The 26,659-nt window shown below is 41.0% G+C and overlaps 1 protein-coding gene across 2 annotated transcripts in view; it reads right to left on the bottom strand.

Moving 5' to 3' along the window:
• Window positions 1–15,134, bottom strand: part of OPHN1 (oligophrenin 1) — a 489,623-nt gene extending 474,489 nt beyond the window's left edge. For both annotated transcript variants that reach the window (XM_006082933.3, XM_006082934.3), the window contains exons 1-2: window positions 14,486–15,134; window positions 14,207–14,364 (exon numbers count right to left, since the gene is read on the bottom strand). In XM_006082933.3, the coding sequence (XP_006082995.1) occupies window positions 14,207–14,360 (154 nt within the window). In that variant the 5' untranslated portion in view covers window positions 14,361–14,364; window positions 14,486–15,134. The remainder of the gene's footprint in view (window positions 1–14,206; window positions 14,365–14,485) is intronic.
• Window positions 15,135–26,659: the final 11,525 nt, after the last annotated feature.

Raw genomic sequence — 26,659 nt, 5'->3', positions numbered from 1 at the left:
ACCTAGAAACAGAACCTAGCGAGAGAACCTGGCTGAAGAACCTACAGACAGAACCTAGGGACAGAACCTAGAGACAACTTAGGGAGAGAACATGGCACAAGAACCTGGATAGAACCTGGCTGGAGAACCTGGCTAAAGAACCTGGTGACCGAACCTGGCTGGAGAACCTGGAGAACCTGGCTGGAGAACCTAGCAAGAGAACATGACACCAGAACTTTGCTGGAGATCCCAACCAGAACTTCGCTGGAGATCCTGGCTAGGCTGCTGATCAACTGAACGCTGTCTCCGTGTCATTCCTTCTTCGCCGACTCCGTCCACACCTTTGGGGACCCCTGGACCCGCTGGGGTTGGACCCCAGCAGGGCAGGGCAAACAGTGTGGGCCACGTTGATGCAAACTCAGATATAGTGTCTGTCAACTCTGTGGCGAGGGAGGTTTCTGCATAGCAACAATGACCTCTGCCAGCACTTTTGTCTGGGGGAAAGCTATCCCACAGTCTTGCACTTATGCCAGACAGTTTAGTTCCTTCCCAATGTTCCTGGATCCTTTCAAGCTGCTGCCCAAGTGAGTTTGAGTAAGTCCATGCATGGGCCCTTTAAGAGGAACTGATGGTTTTTACAGCCCAAAATTACAGGGACTTCTCTTTTTAGCACTGGAACCGGGGCTGACAGTTCTGGTGTAGGGTTGAGACCCCGTTCCTCCTCATAGGAGGCCTCAGCCAAGATATCCCTTCCCACTGAAAAATTAAAATAAAAATGCCACACCTGGGTGTCAGACCAGCCCGTTCTGCACCTCTGCCCCTCCTATTAGTCTCAATGTGGTTTCTTGTTTAATTCTCTAGTTGCAGGGCTCCCATTGAGTCAGATTTCAGATGGATCTGAATGATGGTTGTTCTGTATTTTAATTGTAATTTTGATGTGGCTGTGGGAAGATGTGAGTACCACATTTACTACATCACCATCTTGATGATTAATTCACTCCTAATATTTTGTGCAGATTTTAGTTACCATCTATCATACTTTCATTTTATTCTGAAGGATTCCCATTAGTATTTCTTGTGGGGCAGGTCTGGTAGTGACAAATTGTTTTTGTTTTTATTTCTCTGACGATGTATTAATTTCTCCCTTATTTTTGAATGACAGTTTGTTTGTTTTTTTGGGTTTTTTTTGGTTTTTTTTATTTTGTTTTTTTTATTTTTTGCTAAAAGTATTACAAAGGGTATTACGTATGTGTCCTTCCCCCCCCCCCCGCCCTTGACAATCCCCTGCCCTCCCTTACCCCCCAGTGTCTTATGTCCATTAGTTATGCTTATATGCATGCATACAAGTCCTTCAGTTGATCTCTTACCCCCTCCCTCCTGCCCCCCAACCCTCCCTGGTCTTCCCACTGCAGTTTGACAATCAGTTTGAGGCAAGCTCTGCCTCTGTATCTATTATTGTTCAAAAGTTTGTAATGGTCTTTATTATCCATGAATGAGGAGATCATGTGGTATTTTTCCTTCATTGACTGGGTTGTTTTCACTTAGCATAATGCTCTCCAGTTCCATCCATGCTGTTGCAAATGGTAAGAGTTCCTTCTTTTTTACAGCAGCATAATATTCCATCGTGTAGATGTACCACAGTTTTCTAATCCATTCATCTACTGATGGGCACTTAGGCTGTTTCCAGATCTTAGCTATGGTGAATTGTGCTGCTATGACCATAGGGGTGCACATATCCTTTCTGATTGGTGTTTCTGGTTTCTTGGGATATTTGAATGACAGTTTTAATGAACATAAAATTCTTGGTTGTCATTCTCTTTCCAGTACTTTGCCTTCTGATTTAAATGGTTAAGGATAAGTCAGCTCTTGACCTAATTGAGGATCCCATTCACCTGATGAGTCGTTTTCCTCTTGCTTCTTTCAAGATTCTGTCTGTCTTTAGTTTTTGTCAGTTTGACTATAATGGACCTAGGTATAGCTCTTCTTAAGTTTATCCAATTTAGAATTTGTTGAGCTTCATGCATCTGGAGATTAGTGTTGTTCATCAAACATTAAAAAAATTTTTAGGCCGAAACCGGTTTGGGTCAGTGGATAGAGTGTCGGCCTGCGGACTGAAAGGTCCCAGGTTCGAGTCCGGTCAAGGGCATGTACCTGGGTTGCGGGCATATCCCCAGTAGGGGGTGTGCAGGAGGCAGCTGATCGATGTTTCTCTCTTCGATGTTTCTAACTCTCTATCTCTCTCCCTTCCTCTCTGTAAAAAATCAATAAAATATATTAAAAAAAAAACTGATGAAGTATATGTGAAAAAATAGAGAGATGTAGTTTAAAAAAAAAAAATTTAGCCATTATGCCTTCAAATATTCTTCCTGCTCCTTTCTGGGACCCCCATTAATTCACTTCATGGTATCCCACAGTTTTTGTAGCTCTATTAATTTTGTTCATTTTTTTGTTTCTTTTGATCAGACTAGATCATCTCAGTTGACTTACTTATCTTCAAGTTCTACAGTTCCTTTTTTCTTCCAGCTCAAATCTATTGTAGAGCCTATGTAATGAATTTTTTATATCAGTTATTTTACTTTCAACTACAGAATTTTTATCTGGTGCTTTTTAATAATTTGTATGTCCTTAGAGTGTGTCTTTGGTGAGACACTGTTCTCATGCTTTCCTTTAAATCTTCAGACATGGTTTCCTTTATGTCATTAAATATACTTGCATTACCTGATTTAAATTTTTTTGTCTAAATTCCAACATTTAGGCCCTATCAGGGAGTTTTCACTGATTGCTTTTTTTCCTGTGTAAGGACCATACTTTTCTGTTTCTTTTTATGTGTCATCATTTTTTTATTGAAAATTGGATATTTTAGACAATATAATGTGGTATTTTTGGAAATCAGTTTCTGACCCCCAGGTTTTATTGTTATTTTTGTTTTTGTCATTGTTGCTGCTACTGTTTGTTTGTTTAGTATCTTTCTTGGACTAATTCTGTAATATTTATATTCCCTATAGTGTGTAGACACTGAAGTCTCTGCTTGGTTATCTTAGTGGCCAGCTAGTGAGTGTTCATAAATCTCATTAAATGTCTTGAACCATTAAATCTACTTCCTTTTGCTGAAGGGTTCTATGTGTATGTTAGGACATTCCTTCAACACTCACCCAGGCAATTTATAACTCTGCCTCAAGTTCAGCCAGAGGAGAGAAACTGATGTCCTCTCAGGTCTTAAAAACCCTGAGGACAGAACTTTTCCCACTGAGCTAGCTCCAAATCAGGTGACATAATGAGAACCCCTATGAATGGGGCTTTTATAGGTAATTTTGAAATAGGTTAAGTAGTGACAAGATTGTGGGTATGAGCTCTGTGGATATGTGAGGTTTTGAGGAGGTACAAACTGAGTCTTCCCCCTCAGGTACTGAAAGGCTGCTGGTTTCCACAGCTGCTGTGGTTATGAAGCTATGGGTTTTCAAGGCTACCAGAAAGGTCTCGAGAATTAAATGGGAGGCAGGGTAAGTTAAAATGCCAAAATCCCTGATGCTTCAGAGGTTCACCATGTTTTCATCAAGAAATACTCTTCAGATTATTGCAAGACTTTTGGCTAATTTCGAGAGCTCTGAAAAAGTTGATTGTGACAATTTTTGGTAGTGAAGTTTTTTTGTTTTTTTTGGTTTTTGTTTGTTTGTTTTGCTTTTATGGAGGAGTTGATTTTCTGAGATCTTTAGTCTACCATCCCCTCCAAGTACAATCTGAAAGAAATCTTGTCAGAGTGTGCCTGGAAATTTGCCTACAATAGAACACAATCCTGAGAAAGCAGAAGTTGAAAGAAGCACTGAGATAGTGTTTTTAAGGCTCAACAAGCAGTTGCCACTTGTTGCCTCTAAAGTGGAGAACTGGGGAACTGGACGTAGGAAGAGGGAAAAGATTTACCCTTTTGTACCTTTTGAATTTTGTACCATGTTCATGTGCTACCTATTTTAAAAAAAACCATTTTTATCTATATTTATAAAAGGCTAATATGCAAAGTGTCCCCTCAGGAGTTCCACAGGGAGACCAGGAATTCAATCACTCGCTACGATGTGCACTGACCACCAGGGGGCAGCGCAAAACGAAGGAAGGCCCTGGCTGGCAGCCAGCAGCCAGGGAAGGGAAGCCCCAGCGGCAGCCGGAGGTCCTGACTGGCCCTGATCACCAGCCAGGCCTAGGGACCCTACCCAGGCACGAATTTCATGCACTGGGCCTCTAGTATATTTATAAAAGAAGAAAGAAGCAGTAGGTAAAAAATATTGCTCATTACCAGGGCCATTAACTACCAAGAGAGTAAAACTGGGAGCTTTGACTTAGGAGCTCTTCTTCCTTGGTTTATTCTTTTCCCCTATGGACAGTTACATCCCCATGGTCTAGCTCAGCGGTCGTCAACCAGTGGTCCGTGGACCACTGGTGATCTGTGAGGTCTGAAAGGTTGGCAACCACTGGTTTAAGGAAACCTTTGGAGCAGTGGTCGCCAACTGGTGGTCTGAGGACCAGTGGTAGACCGTGAGGTCCGAAAGGTTGGCAACCGCTGGTCTAGCTCCTTTTTATCCCCAAAAAGCCCCACTCTGTAACATGTGATAGAATATATATCATACACTCAACTTCTTTGTAGCTGTTCTCACAATTGTAATTAAATTATTTAAGTGGGTAATCAAGTATTTAATGTATGCTCATAGCAATCTTATTCATCATTATATCCCCAATTTCCAGGATAGTGCCTGACACATAAGTAGGTGCTTAGTAAAACCTTATTGAATTGCCTTTACATTATGCAAGGCTTTAACACTTGATGCAAGCCAGATAAAGCATCATGAGACCATCCACCCCACACACAAAAATCAGCTCAATATTTCCAGAGTACTCCCCTGGAAAAATATGTTTCCAGATCCTCATGGGCTTTTAGGAAATTTCTGTATTAACTGATTAGAGAAACAGATGTTAGATTAAACAAAAAATTCTGGCTATGCTTTAAAAATGAGGCTATAGGAGAAACCAAGATGGCGGCATAGGTAAACACCGGAGTTTGCTGCCTCGAACAACCACTTCAAAAATACAACTAAAAGACGGAACGGACATCATCCAGAACCACAGGAAGGCTGGCTGAGTGGAAATTCTACAACTAGAAGGAAAGAGAAAAGCATACCGAGACTCAGAGGAGGCGCAGTGTGGAAGTAAAATACTGAGGTGCGGAGGTGCATGTGGAGCGGGCTGGCGGCTGAGGGCGTGGTTGTCATTTTCAATCGGGAGGGAGTCTCAGGCTCTGAGCTCCAGTTCCGAGCGAGTGTCTAGGGACCCAGACTCATACAAGAGAAGCGGGACTGTCTGGCATCGGTCGGAACCCGAGGGCAGCTTTCTCTCCGAGGGGCTTGCAATGATTACCCAGACACTGAGAAGCAGAGCCTCTGAGGGCAAGTCTGAGAGCAGCCATAACTGCTAGCCCTGCCCTGTTGATCCCGTGGGAACCGCCCCACCCAAGCTCTGCAAGGAGGTTTTTGCTGGATAGCCTCAGGCAGAGGCTAGATTAGCACCTCCCTAGAGATCCAGGAGCCAAGAAGCCCAGAGGTCAGAGTGGGACCATCCAGTTTGCAGCTCCCTGGAAACATAAAGGACACACTCAGGGGGTAGACTCAGTGAGCACCAAAGCCCCATTGAAGCAAGTCTTGCCCCAGAGGGGTGTCTCCAGCACATAAGTTCTCCCACTGCAGACACAGCTGATTCTCACAGCCAATTGGCCTGGAGGTCAATTCCTCCCAGTGATAACTACAACAATCAAGGCTTAACTACAACAAGACTGCGCACAAAGACCACAAGAGGGTGCACAAAGAAAGCATAAAAAATGTGGAGACAAAAAAACTTGACAGAAATTGAGGATATAGAGCTAAAAAAACGCACTTTTGAGGCTTTCAATAATTAGCTAGAAACTGCCGATAAACTTGATGAGAGCCTCAAGAAATCTAATGAGACCCTCGATGTTGTGATAAAGAACCAACTAGAAATTAAGCATTCACTGACTGAAATAAAGAATATTATACAGACTCCCAAAAGCAGACCAGAGGAGCGCAAGAGTCAAGTCAAAGATTTGAAATGCGAAGAAGCAAAAAACACCCAACCGGAAAAGCAAAATGAAAAAAGAATCCAAAAATACGAAGATAGTGTAAGGAGCCTCTGGGACAGCTTCAAGCTTACCAACATCCGAATTATAGGGGTGCCAGAAGAAGAGAGAGAGCAAGATATTGAAAACCTATTTGAAGAAATAATGACAGAAAACTTCCCCCACCTGGTGAAAGAAATAGATTTCCAAGTCCAGGAAGTGCATAGAACCCCATACAAAAGGAATCCAAAGAGGACCACACCAAGACACATCATAATTAAAATGCCAAGAGCAAAAGACAAAGAGAGTATCCTAAAAGCAGCAAGAGAAAGAAAGTCAGTTACCTACAAGGGAGTACCCATACGACTGTCAGCTGATTTCTCAACAGAAACTTTGCAGGCCAGAAGGGAGTGGCAAGAAATATTCAAAGTGATGAACAGCAAGAACCTACAACCAAGATTACTTTATCTAGGAAAGCTATCATTCAGAAGTGAAGGTCAGGTAAAGAGCTTCACAGGTAAGGAAAAGCTAAAGGAGTTCATCACCACCAAACCAGTATTATATGAAATGCTGAAAGGTATCCTTTAAGAAGAGGAAGAAGAAGAAAAAGGTAAAGATACAAATTATGAACAACAAATACACATCTATCAACAAGTGAATCTAAAAATCAAGAGAATAAATAATCTGATGAACAGTATGAACTGGTGATTATAATAGAATCAGGGACATAGAAAGGGAATGGACTGACTATTCTTGGGGGGGAAAGGGGTGTGGGGGATGCGGGAAGAGATTGGACAATAATCGTGCACCTATGGATGAGGACAGAGGGTGGGGAGTGAGGGCGGAGGGAGGGGTGGGAACTGGGTGGAGGGGAGTTATGGTGGGAAAAAAGAGGAACCAATGTAATATTCTGAACAATAAAGATTTAATTTAAAAAAAAGATATTCCTTGCCCTTAACACTAAAAAAAGTAAAAATTAAAAATAAAAAATAAAAATAAAAATGAGGCTATAAAAATGATGCTACAAGGTAATTTTCCTTCATCACTCTTAACTCTGATTGGAAAACTTTTCTTAACAAGCAGGTCAAGCCATAAACTTCCTTATCCTACCCCAACACCATCCCCCATCCCTTAAAAAAACACAGCTTCTATACATGGTCACACTGAAAGCCTGGCTTGGTTCACTTTCCACCTTAGTTCTTACAGAACTCATCCCAGTCTAGTTACTTTGGAATCTGGTTTGCTGAGGACCTCCATTAAACATGACAACATAGTCTCCACCAAATTCTATTTGACATTGCTTCATCTCTACTAACATCAGTACCATAACACGTACTCATTACACTGATCTGAGTTACTCTGGAGGATACCTAAAATAACTCCATGTGCTCCAAGGCACTAATCAAATATCACTGGAATAATGACAGGATGTCTTCAGACTGAGAATGTATATTACATAACCAACTCCTCCCTGCACACCATGGCACTACACCCACCCCAAAGGGATTAAATGCTTTGTTCTCCCTCACTATAGAGCTATTCAGGACAGAATTGAAGGGCATCAGGTTAACACCTGTCAAGATACATTCAAGAGGATAATCAGATAGGCTAGCACAGTTCAAGTCATCTGCTCATGTTGGACACAGCAGTTAGATTTTCCTTTTGCCCACTCTCCCAGATTAAAGATAAATTGGCTTTAAAGTTTTTGTTAGAATCTATTGAGGTTGGTCTAACTATTTGAGCAAGACAGTTGACAGTCCAGAAAACAATGATCATGCCAAAAGGAACCCTGAAGCTCAATGACCAGACCTCTAATTTTACAAATGGGAAAACTCAGGCTGATGAAACTAAAAGCTTATTCAATGTTATATAGCTAGCTAATAGCAGGGTTGGAACTAACACCCAGGTTCTCTCTGTGCCAAGCTAAAGATGACTCCAATAAGTATATGCAATATCAAATTCACCTCAAAGATGGAATCAACCTATCCTTCCAGGAAACCAATCACTTACCAGATAGGTGCTCCAGGTATCAAAGCAAGAGCTAAACAGGCAACCCAAAAAGTCAACTAAACATCTAAAACTCTTGTGTTCAAAAGAATAACATGTAAGAAAGGGGACATTTTTTGTAGATATTTAAGAGTGGGTTGTAAAAGTTATACCAGTAATTTCAACTTCATCAACTTTATGTATATTTTTAATACAGAATATATCTTTTATATTCTTTTAATACATAAGTTTTCATTAGTACAAGACAGCCTATGTATGTATGGCTGTGCATATATATGTGTGGGCTTAGTGAAGTAATTCTTCTTTCTATCTCTTTTATATATACAAACGTACATACATATAAGGTTATGTCATCCTCTGGTATTGACAGCTACTTAATTTTTAAATTTTTTAAAAATTGTTAATTAAATATTGTCATGAACACTAAAATAATTTTGTAATTTTATGTAGGCATAAAGTTAGAAGCTATAATTGGGTTATTCATTTCCCAAATGATTAAAATACAATATAGAATGCAATTTAAAAAAGCCATGGAGACCTGGCCAGATGACTCAGTTGACTGGAGCATCGTCCCATATACCAAAAAGTTGTGGGTTCAATTCCTGTTCAGAGCACATACCTAGGTAGTGGGTTCAGTCCCCAGGTAGGGTGCATAAAGGAAGCAACCAATCGATGTTTCTCTCACGTTGATGTGTCTCTCTCTCTTTTTCTCTCTCTCTCCCTCTCTCCCTCCCCCTCTATCTCTTCCTCCTTCCTCTCTCTCTAAAAGTCAGTAAAAACACAACCTTGGACGAGGATTAAAAAAAATGTCATGGAATGTTAGAGCTGAATGTGAGCTTATAGGTCCCCACCTTTATAAAGCTGCAGACCTAGGGCCCCAGTGAAATAACTTACCAAGGTCACAGATTCCATTAGAAGCAGAATTAGCACCATATCCAGATATCTAGACATCATTTCTATGATTTTTCCCATTATACCATCCTCCTGCCTTAATCACTTGCAAACAGTGTACAGTGGTACTTCCACAGAGAAATTTCTGTTACCTTCCACTTTCCCAGCCAATTAAAGTCCAAGACTCACAGACTGATACAGCTAGATCATCTAGCTCAGGAGTTGCAACCTAATTGAATTTAGGCTATGAATATATTTTATTTAGGTAGCACATTTTTTTTAAAGTAAGTAAAGACCTTTTGAATGGGGTAAGGCTGCCATATTTTACCCCAATCACTCCAATCCTATTAACCCACTTCCAAGAGCTTCGTACTTTTCTGTTTTCCCCTTGGCCTCTCACAGCATTTGAGCCTGTGATCCCTGAATCTAGAGCAGGCATAATTAACAGCATGACAAAGTAAAACTAGTTGATGGAAAATGTGAAATATTTTCCCAATAGCTATATTCACTGCCTTACCCATAAAAATCCACTTAGGTTTTTTTTTAGGTTAACTAGTTATATCAGAGGTCCACAAACTACAACCAGAGACAAACTCAGCCCGCCACCTATTTTTGTATGTACCCTAGCTGAGCTGACAATGGTTTTTGCATTTTTAAACAATTGAAAAATTCAAAGGAAGAATAATATTCCGTGACATGTAAAAGTTATGTGAAATTCACATTTCAATGCTAATCAAGTTTTATTAGAAGACAGCCATTCTCATTTCATATACGTATTATCTATACCTGTTTTCTCATAACAATGGCAATTAGTTAATTGCCACAGTGACTGCATGGCCCTCAAAGCCTAAAATATGACCCTTTATAGAAGTTTGCAGACCCCTGCGCTACATCAAAGAAAATTTAAGCTGCCAATTAACTGCTGAAAAGTCACGAATATTTGTGTGAAATTGCTAACACCTTACCCAGCACTATCAGATGAATCTTCATAATACACAGCTCAATCCATGCCTCTCTCCCACCAAAAACATTTTAGTACTCCCTGCTTATGAAGAAAAGTTAATTGCAGCATTATTCATGGTGGCCAAGACATGGAAACTACTAGAGTGTCCCTCGATAGATGATGGGATAAAGATGATGTGGTACATATATATAATGGGATACTACTCAGCCATAAGAAAAGATGAAATACTGCCATTTGCAACAACATAGATGGACCCTGAGAATATTATGCTAAGTGAAATAAGTCAGACAGAAAAAGTTAAGAATCATATGATGTCACCCCAATAAGTTTAATTTTAAAAAGTCTGAAGTACCCGGTCAGTGTGGCTCAGTGGTTGAGCATCAACCTATGAACCAGAAGGTCACAGTTCAATTTCCGATCCGGGCACATGCCCAAGTTCCAGGCTCGAACCTCAGTGTGGGGTGTGCAGGAGGTAGCCAATCGATTATTCTCTCTCATCATTGATGTTTCTATCCCTTTCTCCCTTTTCCTTCCTCTCTGAAATCAATAAAAAAATATATATTTTTTAAGTCTTAAGTATTTAACAGTTCCTCACCCTCCATCCTAACTTTATCTCCCAAACTTCCCTTCCTGCACCTCATATTCCATATGACTTGAATTATTTGCTGTCCCTTTACATTCTGTGTCATTACTACTCCAATAAATGCCCTGTCCTGAATACAGTGCAATGTAATAAAATAAGCAGGGCTTTAGGGTCAGGTCTGGGTTCTAATTCAGACTTTTGCCCTTATTAGTAGAGAAAGTTATATAAGGCCTCTAATGGTCAGTTTTCTCATCTATAACATGAGAATAATAATCCTTACCTCTTAAGGCTGTTGCAAGATTTGAATACATTATACGTGGGAACAGTTAAACAAGTGGTAAGTGTTATTCATTCTGACCAATTCCAATGCTCCTTCTTCCTTTTTCTTTGTCCTCCCATTGGGAAATGAGCTCTCCTTCTGATGTCACACACAATGGTATCTACCTGTCCCACTCTTATGGCTCTGATCCATATTTACTACCTTATACAATACTGATCTCTCCCTATATCTTGTCTGGGAACTCCTTAGGGCAGGATCCATCTGTGACTCACTCTGTCACATCTTTAATAGCCCTGAGAACAATGACTTGAACATAGTATGTGCAAAAATATTTACTGAATGAATGGTATGTATTTATGGAACTATAAATAACACTTATAAGGTATATCATGTTCCATTGGGATATAAGCAGGAGCCACAGGATACTTGTTCCGAATACCTAGCTTAGAAAATATTCAGACACATCAGGGACCAAAACTGCCAACATAAAAACAAAGAACAAACAGAAAAAGGGCAATATTACTCACCTTCAGAGTAGCAGTGTGTTTATTTTCATTACTTTAAGTTATAAGCTTCATCCTGTACTTCAACAATTATAATTGGATCAAATTTAAAGGGGGAATCAATCATATTCCCAAGGAAAACATGTTGAATATCATTAATAATCTCAATTATCTCTGAGCACAGAGCTAAGAAATCTAAATATTCAAACAGGACCTACATTTAATAAATTCAGCATCACACACAGTTGTGACTAAAACCTCATCTAGAGCTCTGTACAAAATCAGACTTGAGCAGGATAAATGTAAAAATCAAGTTCCACCTAGGCTAACAACTGTCACAAAAACTGCAGCGGGAGTTTACAGCACCATGCACCATGCTTCATTAATTCCTAGAAACACTAGCCATTTGATTCCATGGTCAGCTTCATAATTTAAATAAATAAGGTATCAATCATTTCCCTGACTTTTAATGCCAGACTCCAAATGACAAAATGAATCCACACACATGAATACAAAATGAACTGCTGTAACATTTTCCAACAAGATGATAACAAAAATATGCTCCCAACTATATCTGCTGATGCATTTCCCTTCAGAAACCTCCTGACAAGTACACATTCACCAGCAGATATATTATTAAACTGAAGATGTATTATGAACAACTTACAATGTTTAGCTCTTTCCATTTACAAAGCGCTTTCATAATCTATTACCTTCTTTGAGCCTTAAAAAAGTCCTGTGAGGTGGGTATAATTACCCCCACTTTACAGATGAAGTAAGTGATTTGTGCCATCTTATCCCAGGTTGATGAAGCCAGGATGGTAAACCAAGTCTTAAAAATCCAATTCCCAGTGTTCTCTTCTTTTTCCTCCACACAAAGCAAGAGTCTACATTTGTTTTCCTCCCACCCCCACCTACTCTCAAACCGATGCCCAGCTAGCACAGCATGAAGAAGCAGAATGGGAGTATAAACGTAACTGTGGTCAACACACTGAAAAACATCCAGCCTTTGCCTCTTGCTAATTACAGTTTTAGAATCATGCAACTTACAGGAAAGAAATGGAGTATGGGTTAGCTTCTTGGTTTTATTTCCTACTTGTCTTCTTTTGGGCTTTCTATGCATATTCAGAAACAGAAAACCACTGTAAAATATCAAGAAGGCCCCTGGGTCAAAATAGCTCTTGGATCTTTTGCACATATTCAAAGGTCTAGGCCTGCATAATTGTTGACTCTTACCAGCCTCAGTCTCAGAAAAGGAAAGAATAAAACTAATTCTTGCTCCTAGCTTACTAAGCTTTTGCCTTCCTCAAATGTTTCATTGAATTGTTTAATTTTTCTTATGAATCTTAATCTCTATGATATGCCTTACCTGGTCATTTTATTTTAACACAAATACTTTCAAGTTACCTTATACTTCATAAACTTCCTTCCTGGGGCTTTATGAGGAGCTTCACTTGACTGTGGATACTGCACCAAGCAATTTACTGGAATAAGTAAATAAAAAGAAAACCCGAACATTCCCCCCTTTTCCTTTTGGTGAACCCTCACCTTTCTAACTACCTTTCTGGCACAACCTGCATATCTTTAATCTCTAAGTGAACTCTTCAGTGGGGAAACATCCCAAAGCCTATAAGTCTCTAAGGATCAACATCAAATATGCCATCTTTAAGGTGCTGCCACAACAGGACAAACCATTAAATGAGCAAATTCAATCAAATGACAGGCAGTCACTTGGACAATTTATATATTCTGACTAAAGTAGGCAGACAGCATGTGCCAGGAAAGCACAGATTCCAAGGGACAAATTGGAAGAGCTACATAACAAATACCAGCTGGTAGTAGTTACCATTGTGTTGATGCTCCAAGCCTTTCTCCCTCCCTGCTCTTGGTTGGCTGCATCTGCCTTAAGAAGGTCCCCACACTGGACCTGGACACAGTGTGTTTGGGATAAATCCACTCAGAACGAAGTTATAAGCATACAGGACATTTTTGCCAGTGAGTCTGATTTTATTTTTCACAATCATCTTTCAGCCAAGAAAAGAAAAAAATAATTATCACTCCACCCAATCACTATTATCCATTCTTCTGGGTATATACTTTGGCACAAAGGATTGATTTGCCTGCACTCTTGTTGGGGATGTTTATTATTCTTTCTCTTACTCCAAGCCTTCTGCTAACTTGCAGAAATAAAAACTCCACACACTGGGGGTGGGGGGTCAGAATCCCACAGCTGTCTGTGACCACTGGGAAAGCCAAGCTAGGTGAGGTTCCTTGAGTCCTATGGCTCCCAACCCTAGCCCTGTAATTTGCTCCCTGGAGGGTAGGCTCCTTGTGCCAGAGACTAGGCAGGTCTTTGTTCCACACTTAAGCAGAATTCAGTGGCATGTGAGGCCATCCAGTAATTCTGAGCTTAGACTGACCTTAACCAAAACCATAGCTCAGTAACTTAAAAAAAAAATCACCGGGGCAAACGTGCTTTCCTTAGAAAATAACTTGCCATGTAAATGTTTTATTGTCCCCACACTTACCTGTAGCAACTAGAGACCAGGGCAAAACCACTACTCAAGCTGCTGACCCTAATTCCCAATTCTTTAGGAGGTGCTGGAGCAGTTACTTGGTCAGCTTGGATGTCCCCTTGCGGCAGGCATGGATGCTAAACATGTCTGACAGTACAGGCAGAGTGTCCCTTTGGAACAATGTGCCATGATAGTTGCAGAGCAAGAGGGTCCCTGGCACAGCAATAGATCGTGTCTTACAAGGTCAAGGCCACTAAAAGTAAAGGCCCAATGTTCTAAATCCTCCCTTCCCCCTGCGGTGAGAAAAAGCTTGAAGGCCGGAACCACCGGATCAAGGAAGGACACACCTCATCCCCAAGCCTTTCACTTACTTCTCATTGCGCTGATTAGCGCGTTGCCGTCTTTGATCACGTCTTTGATGAATTTATTGGTCCTCTCCAGCTCCTGCTCATAACACTTGAGCCTCTCGCGAAAATTGGGACTGTCCAGATAGCAGTCCCTGAACTCCAGAGGGGGATGCCCCATGGTTCTGATGGCGCGGGTTGAGAGGAGAAAAGAAAGATACAAAGACCAAGAGCATCAGTGGCACAGTAGGGTTAGTTGATGGGATGGATTATTCGCAGCCTCCCTCCCCTTTGGAGGACAGATACCTGTTCTGATGAGATTCCTGGGGAGACCTGGCTGGTCTGAACCGGAAACGGGCGATCCTAGGATTGCTTCAGGTGACCAGGAAAGGTAACTAAGGCAGTCGGATCCCAGCGGGTGCTGCCTAGCAATCAGCATACCCCCTAGGCATCACCTCCCCAGACCGGCAGCAGAAACCGCAGCCCAGCTCGCCACCAGAGACGGGAAGGATCCTTCTAAGTGCAAACGTGATACTTCAGCCCGCCCAGGGTGTAGGCGGGGGCGGGAGCTGGGGATGGGAGCCGCCCCTCCTCTCTCCTCCCTGCTCCTCGCTTCCGAGCTCGCAGATTTCCTTTGCCGAAGTCCGCGGGCAACCCGGATTGCACTCTCCCCTCCCCCTTCTTAAAGCCAGCGCCTCTTCCCCACCCCAGCAAAGCTGGGGTACCGAGCCCTAGCACTCGTGCTCCTTCTTCAACTGACTTCTTTGCACCCTAGGGTCTTGTTACCCGAGTCCTCCAGCTCCCAGGAGTTTTTCCTGGTCGCAGGGAGCCGGCTTACTGTCCTGTTAGGCACCGGAGGGGTTAAGCCTAGGCGGCAATGAAACGTAGCCTTCCTCCACAGACACCCGAGCGGGAAGCGGAGAGCGAGATCGCGACACACAATAGGTGCAGTAGCCTGGCGCTTCCCTACGGAAACTGGGGAGCAGTCAGCGCCCTAGGACTCCAGCTGGAAAGCGTGGAGGCCTGGGAGATGTAGTCTTTCCTCTTCACGCCCCATGACTCCTCCCAACCATCTCCGGATCACCCCGCCCCAGCAGCAGCTTTCCCAGACAGGCATTTCCAGCCTGCCCCAGGCTCGCGGGCCCAGCCCAGCCTCCAGGGGCAGGTGCGCCACCCTTGAGTCTTATGTGGAAAATTTCAGAAACTGGAACAGAGCCCGGGAAGACATTGTGGGAGGCCATCTCTCATTTACCATTAGCTGGCTGGATTGTTTATTTGTTTTCCTTACAACCTCCCTCTGACTTACCAACTTCTTTTTCTCTACCCTTTCTCCTGGTCCTATCGCTCTAATTCTTTTTTTTTTTTAACCCATGTAGTATTTTATTTTTTATTATTTTTTTATGGTGTTATAAATTTATTTATTTATTTATTTATTTAATCTTTAAATTCTTTATTAGTTAAGGAATTACTCTAATTCTGATGGGCCTTCAACCAGCAGGAGTGACTCCTACTCCAGGACTTCTATGTTAAGCTCAGAACCCCCTGCCAAAAAAAAAAAAAAGGCCATAATTAGGAGTTCGCTTTTCACTGAAGAGGAACTCAGAGCACGGTTTTTATGACCCAACTCATTGCATAGGCCATTGATTAAAGCACATGATTTTCCATGTGGAAGTGGAAAACCTAAAGAGGATGTTTTAAATATAGCCTTGCAGCTTACCTAAGAGGCCCCTTGTCCATTGTCCATTGCAGAGAACGAGAACAACTCTTTTTTTAAATCCTCCTCACCTAAGGACATGTTTAGAGACACAGAGAGACCTCGATGTGAGTGAGAGAGAAACATCCATTGGTTGCCTACCATAGGCTCCCCAACTGGGATGGAACCCGAAACTTGGATATGTGGCCTGACCATGAATCTAACCCAAAATCTTTCAGTGCATGGAATAATGCTCAATTAACTGAGTCACTCTGGCAATAGGAGCTACTCTTAACAGGTGGCTGCCTTGACATTAATAGTAGCTAGGAGCTGGAAAATAGTGTGCACATGGACAAAAAGATTCATTTTGATTTTGGAGGAGTGTTTAAAATTATATTCCCCTATAAAGAAAGTTTAGAAAAGCCAGAAGTGAAGGAGTTGTAAATAGAGTAATAATCACCTAGATTAGTATCCTGCTGCTATAACAAATTACCTACAAATTTGGTTACTTAAAGCTCCACAAACTTATTATTGTACAGTTCTGGAAGTCAGAAGTCAGAAATGGACTTCACTGACCCAAAATCAAGATGTCAGAAGGATTGTCTTCTTTCTGAAAGCTATAAGAAATATCTAGATCCTTGCCTTTTCCAGCTTCTAAAAGTGGCCCACACCCCTTACATAATAGTCCCCTTCCTCCATCTTCAAAGCTAGCAAAGACTGATCAAGTCTTTTCATATATATATTTGTTTTATTGATTTCAGAGATGAGGGAGAGGGAGAGAGAGATAGAAACATCAATGATGAGAAAGAATCATTGATCGGCTGCCTCCTGCACATCCCACATTGGGGATCAAGCCTTCAACCGGACATGTGTCCTGACCTGGAATGGAACCTTGACTTCCTGGTTCATAGGTCAACGCTCAACCACTAATCCATGCCAATTGGGCTGATCAAGTCTTTTACATCGCCGTGACACTGACTGTCCTGCCTCCCTCTTTCACTTATAAGGACCCACCAAGTAACCCAGGATAATCTCTCCATCTCAAGATCCTTGACTTAATCACATCTGTAAAGTCTCTTTTGCTATATAAGATAACACAGGTTCCAGGGATTAGAGTGTGACATCTTTGGGGGTACATTCGTCTACATAATCTGATAACCTACCTCCCTAATCCTCAAAACAATCCTGTGAGGTGTTATTTTTGTACCCATTTAAAGATGAGATAGCTGAGTCAGAGAGGTTAAGTGACTTTCCCAAGGAGACATGGCTAGTTAAGTGGCAGTGCTTGAACTTGAGCCTCGTCTGCCTGGTCCAGAGACACTGTTCTTAACCACTACACTATATTGCAGTATGGTAAAGAGTCCAGTGAAAAAAAACACCTTCTGTAATTAATAAGTAACCACACCCCAGGGTAGGATTTTATTTTCTACTCTTTTTACCTCTATAATATTTTATATTTATTTTCTACCCTTTTTATTTTTATTAGAAAATGCACAAAATGGTCTTTAAAAGCACCAATTCAGGTACTAAGGGAAGATGCCCAATCAATAGGTATATATGGTCTTTCATTCTACAAAGGTTCCCTATAGCATTCATTCAGTAATTTGACAAGCATTTATTGAGCCCCTGCTATAAGCCTTGACTTACAGAGCCTATACTTACATTTTCATCACTATTAACATTGCCATTGATGTTACTGATGATAGGTACAATCATGCTCATCTAATTTCCTATACTTAAAATGTTTTATAGTCATATGTATGTATGTATAATCCTTTATCTAGACCAGGAATAGGGAACGTCCGGCTCCGGGGTTGTATAAGGCCCACAAAATCATTTGGTCTGGTCCTGCCAAGGCATTAGGAGTGACTTAAATAAATGTTTGACCAAATATAGCAGGCTACTTTTTAAAAATTTATCTCTATTGTACCCTTTTCCTCCACATCTTTGCCAACATTTGTCATTTGTGGATTTCTTGATGGTAGCCATTCTGACAGCTGTGAACTAATACTTCATTGTTATTTTAATTTGCATCTCTTAGATGATTAGTGACTGAGGATTTTTTCATATGTCTCTTGGTGTTTTGTATATCCAATTTGAGGAAGTATCTATTTAGGTCCTTTGCCCATTTTTTAATTGGATTGTTTGTTTTGCACTTGTTAAGTTGTATGAATTTCTTATATATTTTGGAAAATAACCCCTTATCATATGTATCATAGGCAAATATGTTCTCTCTTTTCACCTTTTTCATGGTTTCTTTTGCTGTGCAGAAGCTTTGTATTTTGATGTAGTTCCATCTGTTTATTTTCTCCTTAGTTTTCATTGGCCTAGGAGATGTATCGGTGAAGATATTGCTACATGGTATGCCTGAGATTTTGCCGCCTATGATTTCCTCTAAGATTTTTATGGTTTCATAACTTATATTTAAGTCCTATATCCATTTTGAGTTTATTTTTGTGTATGGCATAAGATGAGAGGTCTAGTTTCTTTTTTTTTTTTTTTGTATTGCATGTGCCTGTCCAGTTTCTCCAACACCATTTATTGAAGAGACTGTCTTCACTCCATTGTATGCTCTTGCCTCCTTCGTCAAATATTAATTGAGCATTATGGCTTGGGTCAATTTCTGGGTTCTCTGTTCTATTCCATTGATCTATATGCCTGTTGTTGTGCCAGTACCAGGCTGTTTTGTGTACAGTGGATTTGTAGTATATCTTGATATCTGGTATTATGATGCCTCCAATTTTGTTCTTCTTTCTCAAATTTACTGCAACTTTGGGAGTCTTTCTTGGTTCCTTATAAAGTTTTGGAGTGTTTGTTCTAGAACTGTGAAATATGCCATTGGTACTTTAATAGGGATTGCATTGAATCTATAGATTGCTTTTGGTAATATGGACATTTTAATGATGTTGATTCTACCAATCCATGAACATGGTATATTCTTCCACTTGTTTATATATTCCTCTATCTCTTTTTTCAACGTCTTATAGTTTTCCGAGTACAAGTCTTTTACCTCCTTGGTTAAGTTTATTCCTAAGTATCTTCATTTTATTGTTGCAATGATAAATGAGATTTTTTAAAATTTTCTCTTTCTGAGAGTTCATTATTGGTATATAAAAATGCCATCAATTTGGGGGTGTTAATTTTGTATCCTGCTATGCTACCAAATTCATTTATTAAATCTAGTAGTTTTTTATAGAGTCTTTAGGGATTTCTTTTTAAAAAGATATATCTTTATTGATTTCAGAGAGGGAAAGAAAGAGATAGAAACATCAATAATGAGAAAGAATCATTGTTTGGCTGCCTGCTGCATGCCCCACACTGGGGATCGAGCCCGCAACCCAGACATGTTCCTTGACGAGGAATTGAGTTATGACCTACTGGTTCATAGGTTGACACTCAACCACTACACCAAATAATGACAGTTTTACTTCCTCCTTTCCAATTTGGATGTCTCATTTTTTATTCTTGTCTGATTGCTGTGGCTAGGACTTTCAGTACTATGTTGACTTAGAGTGGTGATAGTGGGCATCCCTGTCTTGTTCCTGTTCTTAGGGGAAATGGTTTTTGTTTTTTACCCATTGAATATGATGTTAGGTGTAGGTTTGTCATATATGGCCTTCATTATGTTGAGATATGATCCCTCTAGTCCCGCTTTGCTGAGAGTTTATATTTTTTTAAAAAAGGGTGTTGGATTTTGTCAAATATTTTTTTCTACAATTGATATGATAATGTGATTTTTTTTCTTTCAATTTGTTTATGTGCTGAATCACATTTATTAATTTGCAAATACTATACCAGCCTGGCATCCAAGGAATAACTCCCACTTGGTCATGATGAATGATCTTTTTAATGTACTGCTGGATTTGATTTGCTAAAATTTTGTTGAGGATTTTAGCATCTATGTTCATCAGCGACATTGGCTTAAAATTCTCTTCCTTTGTAATGTCTTTATTTAGCTTTGAATTAGGCTAATGCTAGGCTCATAAAAAAAAGCTTGGAAGTGTTCCTTTCTCTTGGATTTTTTGAATAGTTTGAGGAGGATAGGTGTTAATTCTTTGAATGTTTGGTTAAACTTTCCTGTGAAGACCTCTGGATCTGTGCTTTTGTTTGCCAGTAGTTTTTTTTCATTATTGCTTCAATTTCATCAGTAGTTATCTGATTCTTCCTGATTGAGTTTTGGAAGATTGTATTTTTTTAATAAATATGTACATTTTGTTCAGGTTGTCCAGCTTGTTGGAATACAGTTATTCATAGTATTTTTTTTATGATCTTTTGTACGTCTATGGAGTCAGTTGTTACTTCACACCTTTCATTTTTTATTTCGTTTATTTGGGTCCACTCTCTTTGTTTCTTGATAAGTCTGGCTAAAGGTTCATCAATCTTGTTTATCTTTTCAATGAACCAGCTCTTGGTTTTATTGATATTTTGTATTTTTTTTTTTAGTCTCTATGTCATTTATTTCCGCTCTTATCTTTATTATTTTCTTCCTTCTACTTACTCTGGACTTTTCTTGTTCTCTTATTAATTCTTTATTTTGTAGGGTTAGATAGTTTAGTAGAAGTTTTTCTTGTTTTTTGAGATAGGCCTGCAGTGCTATGAACTTACCATTCAGGACTGCTTTCACTGTGTCCCAAAGATTTTGGATTGTTGTGTGTTAATTTTCATTTTTTTTCCAGGAAGGTTTTTTATTTCTTTCTTGATCTCCTTAGCAACCCATTCATTGTTTAATAACATGCTATTTAGCCTCCATGTGTTTGAATGTTTCTGAGCATATTTATTGTAGTTGATTTCTAATTTCATGAAATTGTGATCTGAGAAGATGCTTGATATAATTTCAATCTTCTTGAACTTGTAGAGACTTGGTTTGTGTCTTCAGATGTGGTATATCTTTGAAAATATTCCATGTGCACTTAAGAAGAATATATATTTCTATAACCTTGGGATATAATGATTCATAAATGTCAATTAATTCCATCTGATCTAGTGTGCAGTTTAGGATTGCTGTTTCCTTGTTGATTTTTTGTCTAGAAGACCTATCCAGTGTTGTCAGTGGGCTGTTAAAGTTCCCTACTATGATTGTATTGCTATCTACCTCTCCCTTAAAATTCTCCAGAAGTATTTTATATAATAAGAAGCTAATATGCAAATAGACTGAACTGCGGAACAACCGAACAACCAGTTGCTATGATGTGCGCTGACCATGAGGGGGCACGCACAGAACATGGCAGGCATCGGCAGTGGCGGGATGGTTGAGCAGGTGAGCGGGGGCACCAGACCAAGGCAGGGTGCCAGTTGCTGTCATTGGGGCGAGCCTCTGGTGGTTACTGAAAATTCTTTGCTCCCAGGTGCTGCAGTCCTGCCCTGTGCTCGCACCTGCTGCCGGCACTGGCCCCACTAACACCCACTGCCGGCGCTGGAACTACCACTTGCACCTGCTGTCAATGCCCAGCACCAGTCTTGATTGCTCAGTGCCATCAGCGGGTGTGAGCAGCAGCTGCCGGTCCCAATCGCCCCTGAGGGCTTCTCCACCTCCCCCTGCTCCTCAGGGGCGATTGGGGCCAGCAACTGCCTCTCACACCCACTGCTGGCTCCGGAGCCACTGCTCGCACCCACTGCCGGTGCCCGGCGCCAGTCCCAATTGCTCTGTGCGGTCAGCGGGTGCAAGCTGCGGCTGCCAGCCCCAATCACCCCTGAGGACTTCTCCACCTCCCCCAGCTCCTGAGGGGCCATTGGCGCAGCAGACGCTGCTTGCATCTGCTGCTGGCACTGGCCCCAATCACTCTGCACTGTCAGTGGGTGTAAGCGGGGTTGGCGCCTCAGCGCATGGGAGCGGTGGTGGTGGGAGCAGGTCTGGTGGCAGACAGTGGGCTGGAGGCTGGGGAGGGGCGTGGAGGATGGGCCAAGACCCTCCCCTGTGCCCACCGCAGCCTCGCAGCCCACAGTTCCTTTCAAGGTACATGAATGATGCACTGGGCCCCTAGTTATTATGTATTTAGATGCTCCAGTATTGGGTGCATATATGTTTACCAGAGTTCTGTCTTCTTGTTGCATTGATCCTTTTAGTATTATGAAGTGGCCTTCATTGTCTCACATTATGGCCTTCACTTTGAAGTCTATTTTGTCATATATAAGTATTGCTTCCCCAGATTTTTTTTTTTTCATTTCCATTTGCCTGGAAATTTTTTTTCCCATCCCTTCACTTTCATTCTATGTGATTCCTTTGTTCTGAGGAAAGTTTCTTTTAGACAGTATATACATGGGGCATGTTTTCTTATCCATTTAGCTGCTCTGAGTCTTTTGATTTGAGTACTTAAGCTATTTACTTTTAAGGTTATTATTATTTTTTACATATATTTTTATTGATTTTAGAGAGGAAGGGAGAGGGATAGAGAGATAGAAACATCAATGATGAGAGAGAACCATTGATCGGCTGTCTCCTGCACACCCCATACTGGGGATTGAGCCCCCAACCCAAGCATGCACCCTTGGCTGGAATCGAACCTGGGACCCTTCAGTCTGCAGGCCAATGCTCTATCCACTGAGCCAAACCAGCTAGGGCAAGGTTATTATTGATAAGTACTTATTTGTTGCCATTCTTATTCTTTATCCCTGTATTATTCTCTTTCTCTCTACACCAGTCCCCTTTACCATTTCTTGCAGTGCTGGTTTGGTGGTAAGAAAGGTAAGAAATTCTTTTAGCATTTTTTTTCTGTGAAGGCCTTTATTTCACCTTTGATTTTGAATGATATCCTTGCTGGGTATTATAGACTTTGGTTCAGTCCCTTGGTTTTCATTAGTTTTTGGATTTCATGCCACTCTTTTCTGGCCTGAAATGTTGCTATTTAGAAGTCAACTGACAGTCTAATAGGAGCAACCTTGTAGGTAACTTTCTGTCTTTCTCTTGAAGCTTTTAAGATTCTTTATTTGTTTTCAATATTTGCCATGTAATTATTATGTGCCTAGGTGTGGGTCATTTGGGGTTCATTTTGTTTGGGACTCTTTGTGCTTCCTAAACTTGAGTGACTTTTTCCTTCACCAGGTTAGGGAAATTTTCTGCCATTTTTTTTCAAACAGGTTCTCTATACCTTGCTGGATTCTTCTCCTTCTGGTACCCCTATGATGCAAAGTTGTTACATTTCATGTTGTCCCAAAGCTTCCTTAAACTCTCCTCCTGCTTTTTAATTTTTTTCCATTTGTTGCTCTGAATTGGTGTTTGTTTTTCTACCCTGTCTTCTAACTCTCTGTTTCTGTCCTCAGCTTCTAGTCTACTTGCTGTGACCTTCATAGCAGGGTTCAGGATCTGAAGGAAAAGCTGACACACAAATGAAAATAGTATACAAGAAATATGAATTTAGAAGGCATTGGGGGCCAGGTGGAGCCTCTTTCTTGAAGAGACACACTGAAACTGGGTCCTGTCTGCTTTTATTCACTTGAATACACATTTGCCCTTTAGCAATGCATACAGGCATATCAAAGGTAAAGTTTGGTAAACAGTAAAAGAATTATCAGGTTAGGGAATTGCCTTGAGCCAGCACTATCTCAACACTTGGTGCTTAGTGTCAGCCCTGCTTACACCCAAGGTCCATCAGCCTTCCTCGTTCCTTGGTGCACTGACAGTATTGCCAAGTGGTGGCTCTCCGCATCTCCCCCTTTTTGTTTTCTTAATAATTCTTGAAAAGTGTATGCCGTCTGTAGGGCTTGAGTCCTTTTAAGACTTTTCAGAGAGAATCGAAGATGGCGGCATAGGTAAACACGGGAGACTGCCGCCGTAAACAACCACTTCAAAAATACAACTAAAAGATGGAACGGACATCAACCAGAACCACAGGAAGGCTGGCTGAGGAGAGACTCTTCAACTAGAACGAAAAACAACAGCATTCCGAGGCTCAGAGGAGGCGCAGTGTGGAAAATTTAAAGGTATGGTGGTGCGGTGGTGCGCGCGCAAAGCGGGCTGGTGGCTGAGGGCGCGGTTGTCGTTTTCAATCAGGAGTGAGTCTCAGACTCTGGGCTACAGATCCGGGCGAGTCTCTAGGGACCCAGACTCAAACGGGAGAAGCGGGACTGTCTGGCTACGGTCCCTCCGAGGTTTGCAGCAGTTGCTGGGACAGAGAGGCAGAGCCCCTGGGGACGGACTGAGAGCAGCCATAGCGGCTCCCTCCCCCTGCCCTGTTGATCCCGCCCTGCCCAAGCCCTGCGCACAGCCATTTGCCGATCGCCTCAGGCAAAGGCTGGATTAGCGCCTCCCCAGAAGACAGACGTTTTCCACACAGCTGATTCCTACAGCCAGTCGGCCTGGTGGTCAAATCCCTCTAGTGTTAACTACAACAATTAAGGCTTGGCTAGAACAGGACTGCGCACAAAGACCACAAGGGGTTGCACCAAGAAAGCATAAAAGATGCGGAGACAAAAAAACATGACAGAAATGGAGGATATGGAGCTAAGAACCGCAATTTTGAGGGCTTGCTATAAACTTGAGCAGAGCCTCACGAAAACTAATGAGACCCTCGATGCTACGATAAAGAAATTAGAAAGTAAGCATACACGGACTGAAATAAAGAATATTATACCCAATAGCAGACCAGAGGAGCACAAGAATCAAACCAAAGATTCGACAAAAAACACCCAACTGGAAAAGCAAAATGAAAAAAGAATCCGAAAGTGTGAAGATAGTGTAAGGAGCCTCTGGGACAGCTTCAAGCGCACTAATATCAGAATTATTGGGGTGCCAGAAGATGAGAGACAGCAAGATATTGAAAACCTATTTCAAGAAATAATGGCAGAAAACTTCCCCCACCTGGTGAAAGAAATGGACTTACAGGTCCAAGAAGCACAGAGAACCCCAAACAAAAGGAATCCAAAGAGGACCACACCAAGACACATCATCATTAAAATGCCAAGAGCAAAAGACAAAGAGAGAATCTTAAAAGCAGCAAGAGAAAGAGACTCAATTACCTACAAGGGAATACCCATACGACTGTCAGCTGATTTCTCAACAGAAACTTTGCAGGCCAGAAGGGAATGGCAAGAAATATTCAAAGTGCTGAATACCAAGAACCTACAACCAAGATTACTTTATCCAGCAAAGCTATCATTCAGAATTGAAGGTCAGATAAAGAGCTTCACAGATAAGGAAAAGCTAAAGGAGTTCATCACCACTAAACCAGTATTACACAAAAGACTGAAAAGTATCCTTTAAGAAGAGGAAGAAGAAGAAAAAGGTAAAGATACAAATTGTGAACAACAAACATGCATCTATCAACAAGTGAATCTAAGAATCAAGTGAATAAATAATCTGATGTACAGAATGAACTGGTGATTATAATGAATCAGGGACATAGAAAGGGAATGGACTGACTATTCTTGGGGGGGAAAGGGGAATGGGAGATTCGGGAAGAGACTGGACAAAAATTGTGCACCTATGGATGAGGACAGTGGGTGGGGAGTGAGGGCGGAGGGTGGGGCGGGAACTGGAAGGAGGGGAGTTATGGGGCGGGGAGGAAAGAGGAACAAATGTAATCTGAACAATAAAAATTTAATTAAAAAAAAAAAAGACTTTTCATTCCACATCTGCAGACTAGAAATAAACATATAAGAACAAGAATGAGATAGACAATAGTGGTTATGCTAAGAAGCAGATGTAAGGAGATCCAGTGAAAGGAATTAAATACTTTCATGTTCTTTTTAAATTGCTGCCAGGTGTCTAAGGAACTAGTTTGTAAGTTTGCCTGGGATAATTGTACAATATGCTGTTGAAATTCTAAAATATCAAGGTTGTGTTACTTTTACTCAAAGCACCAAGAAGGTGATTTTTTATTGATTCCCAAGGGTGTGAGGTACTGTTACAGGGAACGGGGGTAACACAAATCTGGGAAGAATTATAATGACACTGTAAGGATATTCTTTTCTCTAAGCTGTGGATTTTATCACCCACCCATAAAACTGTAGATTTTAGCGCTGATAATTCTACCTCAAACTGGCTGTCAATTCTTTTTTGTATAGACAAGGTCTTAGTTACATTTTCCTTAACTTGTTGTTTGTACCATGGATGAAGCAGCAATTCCTACAGAAGTAAGTAATAATACTAAAGCAAAGAGTCCTGAAATTAACATTCCAAGAAATCTTTTTTGTTGTTTTAAGATTTTTACCAGGTCATGTAACAGTTGGTAGGTTTGATGGGATTCCCAAGGCTCGGTTAGGTTACTAGGAAACCAAGTGAAAGCAGGTTGTTTTAAAATCATGAGGGAATCTTTTTGGTATGTAGAATTAATACAATGGGATAGTGTGCAGCCTGTGCATGATACTTCATACAAGTGGCTTGTTGTATTAAGCCGTACCTGGATGGGGCCTGAGAGGAGTACAAAAGGATCAAATACACAAGCGGTGGCAAATACTGTCCTATTGGGAGTTCTCCATAAGGTATAAATAGAATTATTTGAGCTATAGTTAAAACCATTTTATAGGTGCAAGTGCAGCAGCTAATTTCCACTGCATGTTTTGTAGGGGCCAATTATCATGTTGTAATTGAGATCCAACAAATCCTCCTCTATACCATGAGATGGATAGGATTCAGTCCCCTTCCATTTTAGGGTGTGATTGTTACTATACACAGACCCATAGGGGCTCCAATCCACAAAGGAAACTGCTATTATGTTTGCTGCTGCTGGGGTGGTCACTGTAGCAGTTTTGCCAATTGATTTCTTCCTCTGTGTGATGCCATTCATAAAACTCTTTACAGTTACACAATGGTTTAGCAGGGGGGGAGGGATGTTAGTAATGTTACATTTTAT

The sequence above is a fragment of the Myotis lucifugus genome, unplaced genomic scaffold, assembly GCF_000147115.1.
Source record: "Myotis lucifugus unplaced genomic scaffold, Myoluc2.0 scaffold_4, whole genome shotgun sequence".
Lineage (NCBI taxonomy): Eukaryota > Metazoa > Chordata > Mammalia > Chiroptera > Vespertilionidae > Myotis > Myotis lucifugus.
The sequence above is the reverse complement of the archived record's forward strand: the minus strand, read 5'-3'. Positions and strand labels throughout refer to the sequence as shown.